The 14,945-nt window shown below is 45.1% G+C and overlaps 1 protein-coding gene across 1 annotated transcript in view; it reads left to right on the top strand.

The window, feature by feature from the left end:
- Positions 1–12,639, top strand: part of COX10 (cytochrome c oxidase assembly factor heme A:farnesyltransferase COX10) — a 95,857-nt gene extending 83,218 nt beyond the window's left edge. Inside the window, exon 7 of the mRNA XM_071452618.1 lies at positions 10,368–12,639. Coding sequence (XP_071308719.1) covers positions 10,368–10,810 — 443 coding nt within the window. The 3' untranslated portion in view covers positions 10,811–12,639. The remainder of the gene's footprint in view (positions 1–10,367) is intronic.
- The last annotated feature ends 2,306 nt before the right edge of the window (positions 12,640–14,945 follow it).

Here is a 14,945-nt window from a genome sequence, read left to right on the forward strand (position 1 = left end):
TCATGTTTCCAGTGATGCAAATGCTTGCTGTAGTTTATAGAATACTCATAGAATCATAGAATGACATGGGTTCGCAAGGAACCTTAAGGACTGTCCAAGCCCCTGCCATGGGCAGGGGCACTTTCCACTAGGCCAGGATGCTCCAAGACTCATCCAACCTGGCCTTGGACACTTCCAGTGATGGGGTAGCCACAGCTTCTCTGGGCAGCCTGTGCCAGAGCCTCACTGCTCTCTGAACAATTTCTTACACTATGTATTTTTGCAGATCTCCTGGTACTTCCCAGGAATGTTTGGTTCCATTTCTGCCCCAATAGGTAACTTCAACTCTATGCTCCTAAGCCTGATTGAACATCCCGCCCCCATCCCTGGATTTTGTGCCAAAGTAATTTAGGGAAAACCTCCCATTTCAAAAGCAAAAGATAAGATTATCTCTGGGAAGATGTGGAATTCTTTGTTGTGGGTTTGGGGGGGGTTGTGTTTTTTTAATGGCAGCTGTTTGAAACTGATGAAAGATAGGGAATGTTAACATTTCCTCGCTGGGGGAGTGAGTGCAGGTGAGACGGTCAGAAGTGCATGATAAATGTAATTTATCACAAGGATATCACTGCCACATATCTGGGGTATTTATGCAGAACTTAACTGCCAGCCTGTGATCTGCAGTAACACGTTTGCTTCCTTGAAAGCAGATTTCATTGCTCTTTCTTGGTACTATTTGTTTCTGAAGAGATTTGTTTTTCTAGTAAATCAAGATACCTTGAAATTATTTTGCAAGGGAAGGACTATAAGGAAAAGAATGACATTCACTTAAAAGCTTAAGTGATAGCAGAGAGACAGGAAGGTAAGTCAAATTTGGCAGTGTCCCCTGTTCTGTGCCAGATCCCCCTCCTGCATGGGATCCACAAGCAGAAGAGCTCTTGGCTGTGCCGCAATGCTGCTGAACTTGTGCACAGAAAGAAAGAAACAGAGCTGTTTATTCTGGTGTGTAAGAGTGCGTACATGCTTTAAATTATCCTCACTCTGCTGTTCTTTCTCCCTTGACTAATGTCCATTTAAACTTGTTATTTTTAGTTAACAGAACACTGAAACTGGAGTAGATTCAAATGCCACAGCCAGGAATTTCTTCCTAATATCAAATCTAAATTTCCCTCTCCCAGTTTGAATCCGTTCCCCCTTGTCCTGTCACTGCATTTCCTGATGCAGAGTTGTTTTCAGGCTTCCTTGCAGCTCCTTCAGATCCTGGAAGCTGCTGTGATGTCTCCACACAACCTTCTCTTCCCCAGGATGAACACCTCCAATTCTCTCAGCCTGTCTCCATAGGGAAGATGCTTCAGTCTCCTTATCAACTTCGTGGACTCCCTGGGTCTTGCTCCAAAGGACATGGTCCCATGTCCTTGTTATGCTGGGAGCCCAGGAACTTTTGTACTTCTTCCACTGACCGTGCTCTGCTCAGGCTGGATCCCGCCAGCAAGCAGGATCAGTGTTGCGGAGCGGAGCAGTTTGGTGCCACGGAGTTCATACAAACCACCCAGTGAGATGGAAGTGACAAGCAGGGCTCCTCTACCTAATGTGCTTATCAGCTAAAGAGATTTATTCTGAGTAGGTGGTGGCAGAGCAGATAAGGGCCCTGACAGTGCAGAAGACATTGCAGATCCACAGTGGCCCAGGAGCCATAGGTATTACTGCACCAAAGAATATTTATCTAAAGAGACTGTTCAGTTTATCAGATGCTCCACTCCTGGTCTCGTTCCCCTGAAAGACATCTTGTACTGATTTTCATTCATTTTCAGAAATTTAAATAATTCCTCGGGGTATGGAATTTATAGACTCAGTATCAATTGTAATCATGTGGAGGCTGATTTTTAAATTGCCTTTACTTTGTAATTCAAATTGTGTTGTATGGTAGACATTAATTATGTCAGCCAGCATCTATTTACAAAAGGGGATTTAAAAATGGGCAGTTCTTATCAGCTAGTGACATTTGGCAGATGGATGGTTTCAGTAACAAAAAAAGGAGAATAGGAAAGAGGGGGGCCTGTGCCCAACCTGCCAAAGGCTGGAGTCTCTCATACTTTCCCTGGTATAGCACTTGTCTGCCAGGAGGAAGGAGAGCAAAACAACAGCTTAATTGCATGCAAAATTAGCTTGAAGATCTTTGTGTCCCTTCCAGTTAAGCACTTGGAGCTTTCAAAGCCCCTTGATGTGGGAGCAGGTCTGGGAGCCAGCCGCCAGAGCAGGGCAGCTCCAGCATCCCACTGCCGGAGGAGAGGAGGCTCCGGCTATAAACTCCCACTGGTAAACTCAGCTTTTCAGGGTTTCACTTCCCCAGATGAAAGAGCAGAATTTGTGGTCTGTTCCAGAGGAAACAGAGATATTCATGTCACTGACATATGAGACTTGGAGCTGGGGGCCCAGGAGTATGCTTTGTGGGGGTAAAAACTGTAAAAATGAGGCAGAGGGACAATACTAGTGAGCAGCTGGTCTGAATTTAGGACAAAAGCCAGTGGGCTATTTTTTTCTTCCTTTCCATCTTCATAAGAGACAAAAGAAATGGCAGCTCCACTGCTGGGGCACCTGGGGACCGACCCCACAAGTTCACAGGCAGTATGCCCTTTGCCTGGTTCTCTACCCTGTGTGTGGCTGATGGGGTAGCCCTGAGCCCCTGGGTGTGAAACACAGCACCCACAGAGAAATCAGGATGGGGGGATCAGCAGGAGGGACTTGGGGGAAAGAGGTGGCTGATGAGGAGCCCCTGCGTGGCTCTGCACATTTGCAATCCTCTGCTGAGTCTGGTCCTTTGGTAAATGCTTCCTAAACATATTTGCAAAAGACTATATTTTCATCTTACCCAACAGGCTCTTCTTTTATGGCATCTATTGCTGGGGTTAGCTAAGGCGAGTTATATATGGTATTGTTTTCTCAGCCTTGCCTGGGTAATGAAAGGTGTTTCCCTGTGAGGCTTTTGGCTGCAATAACCTGTTGTGTGTCACACAAGAAGTGCACATGCCTGTGTGTATCCATACACACACAGCTTTTTTCTATGTGGCAAGCATACCTCAGGACATCTGGCTTCCTTCTGTTAAAGGCAGAAGCCGGGAACACTCTCTCAAGGTGAAAAATCCCACAGCCAACTTCATTTCCTATTCCTGGTGGATGCTGAGGATCCTTTTGTTTTGCAGACAAGTCAAACACACGGCCAGCACCCCCTTGCCTTTCAGTGCTGCTGCAGAGGAGTCTATTGCAGCCCCTCGATGCTCCTGCTCCACAGGCCTTTTGTGCCATCCTTCAAAAGAAACAGCTATTGAAACCCCTGACCATGAAGCTTTTGAGTTTTCCAGTGTTTTCCTTGTCCCCCTTGGTTTCCACGACGGTGTAACCTTGGAGGGGCACAATGCAGGCTGGGCCGTGCATCCCACAGTGACAGCCAGGGCCATTGTCCCAGCCCAGGGACCTTGTGTGCAGCTTTAGAAGTGACACTTTCTCTTTCTCCTCTCAAGGCTGCTTCGCCACTCTCGTGCCATCCAGCACAAGCAGTAGCATCTACTTTTGTTTTCCAGTGGAAGCAAAAGTGCTGATTGTTGTCTTGCTGTGGTGCTAATGTGGGTAAAGCAGAGGGAAATTGCATCAGTTTGGTTAGGGTTAGTGTCTAGGTAATTCCCAAATGTCTTTATGTTTGAGATGGCTGCATAATTGCAAATTAGGATGTAAATTTTGGCAAGCTAATCCTGTTCCTAATTCTAAAGACAGTGGGAAGAATTAAGTAGCTGGTAACATTTCTCTTCAGAAGGGATGATATCAGGACAGTATCTTGAACACTTGTAACTCGAGGTCACTTGATTAACAATCATTTTCCATCACCAAAACGAGCTGAAGCACAGGCAGTAATGATTGTACCTTCCAGCTCTCCTTCACAAACAGAAAATGCAACCAAAAGCTGGACAAACCAGTCCTTCCGGATCAGGACATCACAGTGTGTTCTGGCCATGACTCTCCAAACCACTGTGCATCTTTGTACCAATACTCCCAAATAATCCTGTAAAATTGTGTTGAACCTGAAGTGGGCAACTAGGCTTTGACAAGATTTTAAAATCTTTCTTTACCCCCAGAATTGCTCACAGTTACAAATCTCCAGGGAAGACTACTGTGTTAAACTTCTAGATGAGCACAGAAGAAAAGACAGAAAATAAAGGGTTTGGACATGTATTCTCTACATTTCTTGTCAATTTAACATCCTGTGAAACTTACATAGGACTGTGGTAAAGAGTTTGGGACTGGTTATGTTAAAATTTCTTGTAGAAAAGGTGGAAAAGGCCGCCTGAGACAGCACGGGTGCTCGCAGGCAGGTGGATACAGCTGGACCAAGTCAAATCTCTGAGCTCTAATCTACCTTGTCTGAGTTAAAGAGGAGTAATTTGTTCAACATCTTTTAAGGGAAGAGAGCCAGTTGTGTGCTATCAAGTAAAACGGTGTGTGGTTGTTTCCTGACTATGATCCATTAAGAGGCTGAGCTTACACTGCCAAAGCCTTCCCCTCCCTACAGCAGCCAAACCCATACCCGTTTCCTAGAGACAAAAGGCCAGTGCTTTCCTCTCTTAAGTCACAGCTACCAATGTCTGGAAATAATTTTAAAATTCCTTCACATTATTCAAGGCAGAAGAATTACTAAAATTGTGCTTTAAGCAAAACAGCATTCTTAGGTTGCCAAGGCAGTAAACACCAGCTTTGGGAAATGCAGTTAAGATTTCAACATCTGTTTTGGAGCTGATATTTAACTATTCCATGTTTATTTTAATGCCTGGTTGGCCACTTTCCTGTTACACATATGCAGCACCAGAGCAAAGACAGAAGGAGCAAGTCTGTTCTTGAACTGATGCTACAGGTAGCTCCCGTTCCTTATTTTTTTGTTTTATTGATTAAGTGCATAGGTGTTTGTCCTATGCACTTAATGTCTGCAGCCTGAACATGATCTGAGATGTTTGCAGAACCCTGTGCAGTGGGAAACCACTGTGTGTTCTTTACAGTACAATGAGAAGGGCAAGAAGAGAGCACATGTTGTTCCTCTGCAGTGTGTTTTCAGGAACATGGTGTTGATACAGCAGTCCCTGCAGATAATCTGGGACGTTTGTCCTGACTTGTATGGACAGGCCCATGTTCGCCTGCTTTCCCAGGCTGGCCAGACTCTAGCTGATCCTGCTCCTGAGTCTGGAGCTTCCACAAACACACACTGTGCTCCAGCCTGTGCCCCCCTGTAGTTCAAGGACTTTTCTTTGCTGGAAAAACCCGTCTTCAGAAATTTTTTGAGAGTTTCAGCTGGACCATTGCAAAGTGTTGTGCCTCATTTAAGCTGAAATAATCCATCTCTGGGTGAAACCATCACTGTGGCTCCATGTGCCAACTGGACAGGTACAAAGCTCTTTGATGATGAAAGGTATTGCCAGCATGAAAGAGGCATATTTCAAATTGTTACTTAAGAGAGTGCCATCCTCAACACGAGACAGGCAGAATTCAAACATTATTTCTGCCCTTTAGTGGTTAAGAAGGTAGGTTTGCAGTCCTCAGGTTGCTCAGTTTGCTCAGAGTTATGTTGGCACTAGTAACTCAGCAGCTGTATGTACTTATTCTTTCTTGAGTAAATGTTGTATGAACTTGAACACTATCCTTTATGGGACATGAGGAGTTTGGGGAACTGGCATTTGATCTGGAGCTTTTAATCACTGTGTCACTGATGTTGGTGTGAGCTCAGGGTGGGCAGGACAAGGAGCTGTTGATGCCTGAATGCTCTGCTCTCCTCTCCAGATGTTAACCAGTGGTCAGAGCCCATAGCCTGCAAGGACTTACACCCAAAAAAACCATTTTCCAGCCTCCTCCTCTTAGGGGCTCTTCTTGCCCAAGGACTTAGTCTGGCTCCTGCACTGACATTGCTCTCTCATCTGAGATTTGGACCATCCAGCAAATGGGATCATCATAAATTGCTCTAGAAGGAACAAACCATGAAGTTTGAATCATGATTTATGAAGAGCCACATGGCCTTCTTAACACCTTAAAGAGCAGAACTTTAGAAGGGTGTGCTTCTTGCTCTTGTAATTCTGAAAATTAGACTGTCAGCTGCTGCAGTTTGCAAACCTAAAGTCACTATTTCCTTTTGGAAGTCTCATCTCACAATTATTTCGAAATCTTACCCAAATTTATTGAACTGTAAAACATCCAAGCAGTTGCTGAATGACTGTGAAATTTAGTGTCCTGTTTGTTTTAGGAAAAGTGCAATTTATAAAACTTCAGTATTTCACTAGATGAAAATATATTTACAGAGAGAAAGAACCATTTTCTACCTTCTTCAATGCCAGCTGACATTTTTGCTTTATCTTACATATTAAAATAAAATAAAAATCTCAGCTTGTTCTTGTTTATTATAAAGGAGATCTATTATTATTTAAATAAATCACAAAGAAGAATTTAAGAAAAGAAATAATAGCTTAACCTTAAAATTCATGAGGAATAATAAAACCTGTTATTTATCCTGAGCTCTTTGTGTGCTTTAGGACCTACCTGGTTCTCTGCGATCCTGGAACTTTTGAGATGATTTAAGACAGTGAAAAGAGATGAAAGAATAGGAACTCAGGAAGAAGATATTTTATTCCTATTTTGCACACAAGAGTGAAAGAGTTCTGGAGACCTGGGCCTTGTTTTCTTTAGGTGGCCATTTTTTTCCAAAATCAAATAGGACTGATCTGACAACTTACTGGGATTTCTAAGTGTCTGCTGCATCTGTCCCAGGTTCTCACACTCAGAGAGAAGAATTCGTCATAAATGGGCTCAATTGCAGCAATTAAAAATTTGGCCAAAAAGACTAGGGAGTTTGGGATACCCATAAGCTAGCCAGGTATTTGTGGTCCTGGAATTTATGAACCGTTGCAGAAAAGCAGACAGATCTGAGTTCCTGTCAGTCTGCCTGTTCTCAGATTTCCACAAGCTGTGGAGGAACCAAGAGACCCCAAGGTGCTGGATGTCTCTGCATGTCCCTGGCTGTCCCTGGCTGTCCCTGGGTGCTGGCTGTCTCCTGCTGCCCAAGCAATGACTCTGGTCTGACAACCAGCTTTGCTTTTGTGAACCCTGTGCCAGGTCCATGTGTTCCAGTTGGGAACAACCTTGTCTGATGTTCATTTAATCGTAAACGCTGTAGAGAAAAGGGAGATTTGCAATGATTAAACTGAGTTCCCAAACTGTTGGGAACAGCACAGAGGCCATAGAGTAGATCCACTCTGTTTAGAATCAGATTAGTCTCCAGAGTTTGTCTCACTGTAATATTGCTTAAAAACACTGCTGACTTAATTATGACATAGTTAACATTCATCTAGTAATTAAGGAGTATTACAGTGTCTGCTCTGGGCTTGACAGGATTCCTACTGTGAGCTCATCTGATGCTGAGTTGTACTGTACCATGTGTCGTGCTTTGCAAGTCATCAGTCTTATGTGACACTTAAAAATCTCTGACAACCCAACAATCTCCGCCTAGGTCAAGGAAATTACAGGATGTCCCAGCACATGGGAACCAAACAAAAAGATTGGGTCAGTTAAAGTCCTCATAATGAGCTATTAAATTGTTTCACTGTTCAGCTTCTCTGTAAAATATCAATTATCTCAATGGTTGTAATGCAATCAAAGTAATTAGATTCCAAAGGCTTGCATGTAAAAACCAGAGCTTTGTAAATGGGAATCCAGCCTCAAGTATTTTAGTTGTTCTGTTTGTGTTTAAAAGTTTCTCCAGATGACTTTTTTTAATGGTGTCATAGTTAGGGAACTGTTAAAGGGCTTTGTGTGTTTGAGGTTTAGGGTGTGTTTTGAGCTTGGCTGCGTACAACATTTGAACAACTAAACAAGCAAAATCTGCATTAGAGGCGAAACCCAGGGACACAGACACAGGTCTGGAGCCGTGGGAAGCTGGGACAGCCTCTGCTCCATGTCTTAGGCCCTGGCTTCATCTGCTTAAGAGTCGTTAGCTGATGGATAATTGTAGCTTACCTTTACCTAAGTTCTGAACAATGACAAGCTAGTGTTTCTAAAGCACTTCAGATGTGATACTTGAAAAATACTGCTCTCTTAGGTGAAGCACATTCAGGATCTTGCCTCCATTAATATGTTTTACAAGCATAGGAAAAATCTTCAGAGTGACTTATGACAAGCACATTTTCCCTATTGTGTCTCCTAATGGAGGGAGAACTGCTCCTTCAGTAAGTTTAATTTTGGTTTATTTCAGCAGAGCTGCTCCCTCAGGTTTCAGCAGAACTGAATCAAATACTGTTCTCTTAGGGCCAAATTGACTTTTCTGGCTATGAAATTCTGAAATTATTGGTAATTTTGGGGTACATAATTTTCAGCTGTCTTAAAAGGTTCCAATTGAGAAAAGGTGCTAACATCCACGTCAAAAAAAAATCTACTTTAGAAGAATTGTGTAGCTGGATTTGAAGCATTTTGGGCCATAGACCAGGAGGAAATGGAGTAACCTAATTGTGGCCTTCCAGTACCAGACAGGGCCTAAAAGAAACATGGAGAGAGACTATTTACACAGGTCTGGAGTCACAAGGGGAAATGGCTTCACACTGACAGAGAGTAGGTTTAGATTAGATGCGAGAAAGAAATTCTTCCCTGTGAGGGTGGGCAGGCCCTGGCAGAGGGTGCCCAGAGAAGCTGTGGCTGCCCCATCCCTGGAAATATCCAAGGCCCGGGTGGAAAGGGCTTGAAGCACCCTGGTCTAGTGGAAGGTGTCCCTGCTCATGGCAGGGAGTGGAATGAGATGATCTTTAAGTTCCCTTCCCTGTGATTCCCATGGAATCACCTGGAATTTGTGGCAGACAATGTTGTTCTGAAAGCTGCACACCCAAGGTACGTGTGTCTGTCTCTGTGCTTCATGTAATCAGTTTCCAGAGGTACATACTCACTTCAAGGAGTATTTGTTACTTGTTCGAAAAGCAGAGAGATGCGTCTTTTGCATCACTTCTGCATTTTAAGCTACTGGTAACCTGCATGAAGTCTTATGGAGAGTCCCTTCACGAGTGATAAGGTAGGGGGGAAAAAAAGGCAATTTTGCAAACCGAGATTATTACTGTTTGCATGACAGCACCAGTGCGAGTTGTGCTATTAGAGACAAGAACTAGGCATGCACAGCTCCAAGAAATAGATGGAGAGGAAATGTGAACCATGAAATTGTTCAGAGGACACTGTGACTTGGGCTTTGTCAGAATTGCTGGAAGAATTTGCTGCTTCTCTCAGGTCCTTAAGATAATGCTGGATGCATGGCTCCATTTGGAGAAGAAGTTTCCATAGAGAATGAGTTCATGGAGGCAGGCAGATACAAAGAAAGCATTTTAATGCGAGAGCAGAGGCTTTGGGAGCTGGGTAAACAAAAGGAAAACCCGGAATGCCCATAATGTTGCAACAGCCTTGGGGGATTTTTTTGTGTCTTCAAATAAAATTAGTGAAGGGAGCTTGGTCTGAGGGCCTCCTGGAGGCTCATTAAAATTAGCACATGAGCTGCTTCTGCTTCAATAAACCCTGTACTGTGTCCCAGGAAGAGCTGTGGAAATGTGGTGCTTCCATAGCTCCTTTTTAAATGTGAAAGTAGTTAATTGGTGTGAATAGAGTTACTTGATCAAACTGATTAGAAGTTTCTGCAATTGGTTTGAAGGAATAAGTTCTCCATCTCCTGTTAGTTCATTAACAGCTTCTGCCAGTTCTGCCCCTTGCCCAGGTCCATGATGGAGCTTGTGCTGTGCCGGGAGCAGTTCCCTCCCTCATCCAGTGGGCAGACAGAGGGCTTGGCCTAGCTCCAGCCTTCCAGGGTGTGGTGTTCCCCAGGTCTCAGGAGCAGCAGTTTGTCCTCCTTGTCCTCTGTCACTGAGCTGGGCTCCCTGTGTCTGGTTGATGCAACCACTGCTTTGCCCACTAGCTGTTTTCTTGTCTGGACACACCAATTCAGGAATCTGCGAGTAGGATCTAGAGGCTCCCAGGAATACAGTCTCTTGCCCAATTTCGCTTCATTCCCACCAGTCTTCCCTCAGGTAGAGACAGTTGGTGCAGGAACCAATTAGCAGTAGTTCTTTAGAAGGAAGTGACTTGCTGAAATGCTTTTCAAATTAAGTGCTCCAAAACCAGATAAACCACCATGCTCCAACCCTGTGTGAATGCCATGAAAACCAGAGGTTCCTTATCTCATGGGTCTGCCCTGTCCCTGTACAGAGCAGTGCCACCAGTGTGCAGTGTCACTGGTGTCACAGGTGAGTAGCACTGCCCTCTTGCAAACAGGGTGTGACATCTGAGGTCTGTGTGTGGCACTTCCTGCAGGGGATCATCTAACACTTTCTCTCCCACTGCAGGTGCATTACTGTTAGGAGGGATCCTCTATTCCTGGCAGTTCCCTCACTTCAATGCCCTCAGCTGGGGTCTGCGGGAAGATTACTCCCGAGGAGGATACTGCATGATGTCTGTCACTCACCCAGGGCTGTGCAGGCGGGTGGCTCTGCGGCACTGCTTGGCCTTAATTGGACTCTCAGTGGTGGCTCCTGTCCTCAGCATCACCACGTGGACTTTCCCCGTCATTTCGCTCCCTATCAACCTCTACATCTCCTACCTCGGCTTTCGGTTCTACAGGGATGCTGACCGCAGCAGCTCCAGGAAGCTCTTCTTCTGCAGTTTGTGGCACTTGCCAATGCTGCTGCTTGTCATGTTCACCTGCAAGAAGTCGGTCCTGGAGAAGGAAGACAAAGGCAAACTACACGGGAGAAGTAATGAGATGGCCGTGGAAATTAGATTGCCTTAAATGTCAATACCTGTCATTCTCATGACATATCAGGTAGTATATTTTAGTGATTGCAAGGGGGAATCCTGTGGGAATCTGTTTGAAGAAGAATCATTGTGCCTAGCGACCACTTCATGTGATAATTTCGGGGGGGTTTTTTTGAAAGGGAATAGTCAGGAGAGCATTAAAGCATTCAGGGTCTTAGGCCCCTTAATTCATCACAGGTTATGATTTAGTCTATGCCAGAAGCACATCACTTTGGGATGGCTTTCCTAAGTCCCTGTGAGTCATGGTCTCTGTCCTCATGGGTAGTGTAGGTAGTTAAGTTAGGAAGTCACATGCTCACACGTGCTGCCTTTAGCACTGGCAGCCTTGGTGAAGCCATCAGGAAGTGACCAATGAATGATTTCTCACCCTTCTCCCCAAGCACCCTTTCCTTTAATTTAAGCTTTGAAGAATATGAGAGGGTGAACTCTTCTTCTCTGAATCTGTGCCATCCCTGCACTGGCATTACACCAAGGCCCTCAGTTTTAGGGTTTTTTTCAATCAGCTGCTCCTCCCAAGGTTCCCATTCACCTCAGTAGATTTTTAGTTCTCATACACCTGGCACAGTGCTAAAGGAGTGAAGAAAACTGTCTTTCAGCACAACACACACAAGCATTTGAACAGCTCTCCTGTAGCATATCCCTTGGAGCCATTCTACTGTATTTCCATCACAAGGAACTTCTGACTCCCATGTGGTTTTATGTCATTAGTGTTTGAGCCCTGTGTGTCAGATCTTCAGCTGGTAAAAACCACCATCACTGTTTATGGCAGAGAGGCTGTGAGTTGTGGGGAGGTGAGAACCAGAGCTGGGTGGTTGTAAGGCTTTTCCATGTTAATGTGTCTTATGCCAGCCATTGAGTCTCAGCGTCCTTAGACAAGCTCTGGACTGGCACCAAGAGCTTGAGCTGTGTTTAATGTCACAGTGTGGGTGGTGGCTCAGAAGAGCTTCGCTTTGGGGGTGATTAATAGGTAAAGAAACACATTTTACAGAAAAAGGGCTGGGGATTTTAATCTAACAGAATGTTCACTTGCTGATGCAGCCAGTGTGTCTCTCTGAAGCAATTATTGTGGATGGTCTCCTGAGAAGAGTGCATTATCCCTGTTAAATGATACACTGAAGAACATTTCTGGTCACAGTTTAACGTGCTTTTGATCCTGCTGCTCAGCTGTGGCTCACCCTCATCTTGCCTGGAGCTGACTGTGACCTCCTGGTGTGCTCCCAAACACAGCAACATCGGGGGCAGAGACAGTGGTGATATAGTTTATTGTGGTAGTGCCTGTTATGACTTGATGTGTTTTCATGCCAAGATTTCTTTCCCATGTGGAGAGGGACTGGACAGCAGGATGAGCACTGATCCAAAGATACAGCAATACCTGAAAAGGAAGACAGTCTCGAGCTTGTTCTCAAATGAAGCCCCTCAGGAAACGTCACAAATCTTTCACCACAGGTGTGTCACGCTGACATAAACCTTCCCTGGCTGCTCTCATGGACCAAGCCTGGCTCTTGGTCTCAGTTATGCTGGTGTAACTCAGGAGTGACACAGTTGAACCTCTGTTTTCTGGCAGAGGTGCTTGCAGGAGCAGGGCCACCTGTTTCCATGGCTCTTAAACAATTGCCTGCAAGATTTGGTGACTTGAGTGATTGCAGGTGACAAGATGGAGCTCTCTCACTGTCTGACAGCCTCCATTGTGCTCTACTTACTGTGGGGGTCACTTTGTGGAACTGTATGGAAACTGTGCAACTCCTGAATTTGTTTTAAAAATGCATCCAGTCTTCTCTGCAATAAAGTGCATACTGTCCAAAACGAGATGAGTGCTCCAAATCTGTTACAAACTATTCACTTCTTGTTCAAACTCTGGTCGAGTTCAGTTAATTGCAAAGGTATTTGGTAGTTTTGGGGCACTTCTCACAGCAGCAGTGTTCTTGACCACTGTAAGAGTAGGGACAGCTTGTGAAATACTGATTTGTTGTGCAAGCAGCACACAGAAAATAAATCACATGTGAGTGGAAGGGGTTTGTGTGAAACAAAAGAATTTGGTCAACCTTTAGCTGGGAGATGAACCTAAAAAGAGCATATGGCTCACAAAAAACCACATATTTTCCTCCCAGAGGCAGAAGGTGGTGCTGAGACAGAAGGATTGTGGGTTTCTCCTAAGTCATTATAGAGCCAGGCTTCAGATGGCCTGCAATTCCCAGGTGCTGCTGAGAAATTCCATTCTGATTAAAGGTCTCAAGGACATGCCTGTGGTTGTGTTCTGAAGAGAGTCATCTTCATTTCTTGGGCCAAAATGTGTAACATTCACAGGGTTCAAGGCTGGACAGGAGCTTGGTAATAATCACTGAATGTCTGTAAAATGCAGGTCACTGGGTTGCACCAAGATCTCCACACCCAGTGAGTCTGGCCTTGAGGGAAAACATGGCTTTAGAATCAGTGTAACTGGGATTTAAATGTAAGATAATATCTTATTTAAATTTCTTATTTAAAAAGAAATGCTTTCTTTACCTGAGAAGTGTTCTCAGCCGTGCTGCACATTGGCCACATGTCAGGTGTCCATATGCTGCCATTTTACTGCCTTTAGGAAATTTTGCTGTTGCATGTGCTTTGCAAACACCTTTCCAAAGTGAAGACTTAGCAGGAGATGAATATTGCAGTAGGTGCTCTCAAGTCTCTTTTTCGGTATTGCTGGTGCCACTATGGAAAATGAAAAATTCTGAATTGTCTGCCATCTCCCGAGGGTGTTTGTGGTCCCTGTGATCCCCCAGGAAGGACTAATGTCAGCCATTCCCCCTCTGGCACTGCTGACATTGCTGCCCAAATTCTGCAGGGAAGGAGGCAGGTGAGGTGCGTGAGATGGGATGGCTTTGCACAGGAGGTAAACCTGGGCTTTCTGCATTTCTATGCTGGGCTGTGCAAACATCAGGCTTTGAGGACTCCTTGAACCCGGAACAGCAGTGGAAATGCAATGTTGTTTTTCCCTTATCCCATCTGGATAATTTGAATATGGTTGTTTGTCACTCTTTATCCCGATTACTCAGGAATGACCTGTGAACTGGTTCTGCAGAATCACAGAATGGTTTGGGTTGAAAGGAGCCTTAAAAGACCATCTTGTTCCAAGCCCCAGCCATGGAATACCTGTTCTTTATGTGTTAGTAAAAAAAATAGCAGTGGGGTGCTCTATCCCTCCTAGCCCTTGGTCTACTGGTAGCTGACAGGGTCCCGTCTTAGTGTTGCTGTCACAGGAGGCAACTCTGCACCACCAGAAGCCTGTACTGAAGCTCATGGAAGAATCTGAACCAGTGACTCAAGAGGATGAAGCTGGGTTTTGTCTATTTGGACTTTAAATATTTTATGTGGTTTTGTAGATAAAACAGTAGCCCTGAGGCTCAGGAGATCTTCATTCTTTCCAGATCTCTGTAGAAGAAATGCACTCCAGCTATAAAATAAAGATGGAGATACTTCTTGTTGGAGGAGGGAACAGCTCATGTCTCTGTCAGCCCACACCCATTGTTCTGAGCAGCCCTGCAAGGTGAGTGCTGGGTAAGGCTTTGAGGAGTTGCAGGGAGCCTGGCTCCCCTCCTCTCTCCTTTGCCCTGACATTCAGCAGATCACAGAGCGCAGCACTGGCCTGGCAGGGTGGTGTGGGGAGCTGAGCTACGTGTCTGGGAGTTGCCCTGTGCTCTCAGGTTCACAAGGAGCCCCAGGCTTTGTGTGAGCTGTGTATGGTACCCCAGCAGAGCAGGTATCCCGGTACCCCTGCCAGGGAGGCATCCCAGCACAGTCGGCAGTTGCTGGAACAAAACGCTCTGCTCTTTGTTCCAGCATGAGTGAAGAAACCCAATCCCTGTGCTCACAGCACTTTTCCTTCTCATTTTCCCCACTGGGCTTTTTTTCTCACTTCCTGTATCAATCTCTGATATAATCTGCCCCAGCAGAGTCACACATTCACACTCTCCTGGCTCCAGCAGCATTTCCCGCTCAGCCAGGCCATGGCACTTCAAGGCTTACACAAAACACATGCCCTTTTCAGTCTGACAGTCCCAGAAGAGTAGGAATGGAAGCAGTGATACTGTTAGAAATCATCATTACAGACAGAAAGCATGTTGTCCTGG

The sequence above is a fragment of the Agelaius tricolor genome, unplaced genomic scaffold, assembly GCF_023055355.1.
Source record: "Agelaius tricolor isolate 1412-34295 unplaced genomic scaffold, bAgeTri1.0.p SCAF_35, whole genome shotgun sequence".
NCBI lineage: Eukaryota > Metazoa > Chordata > Aves > Passeriformes > Icteridae > Agelaius > Agelaius tricolor.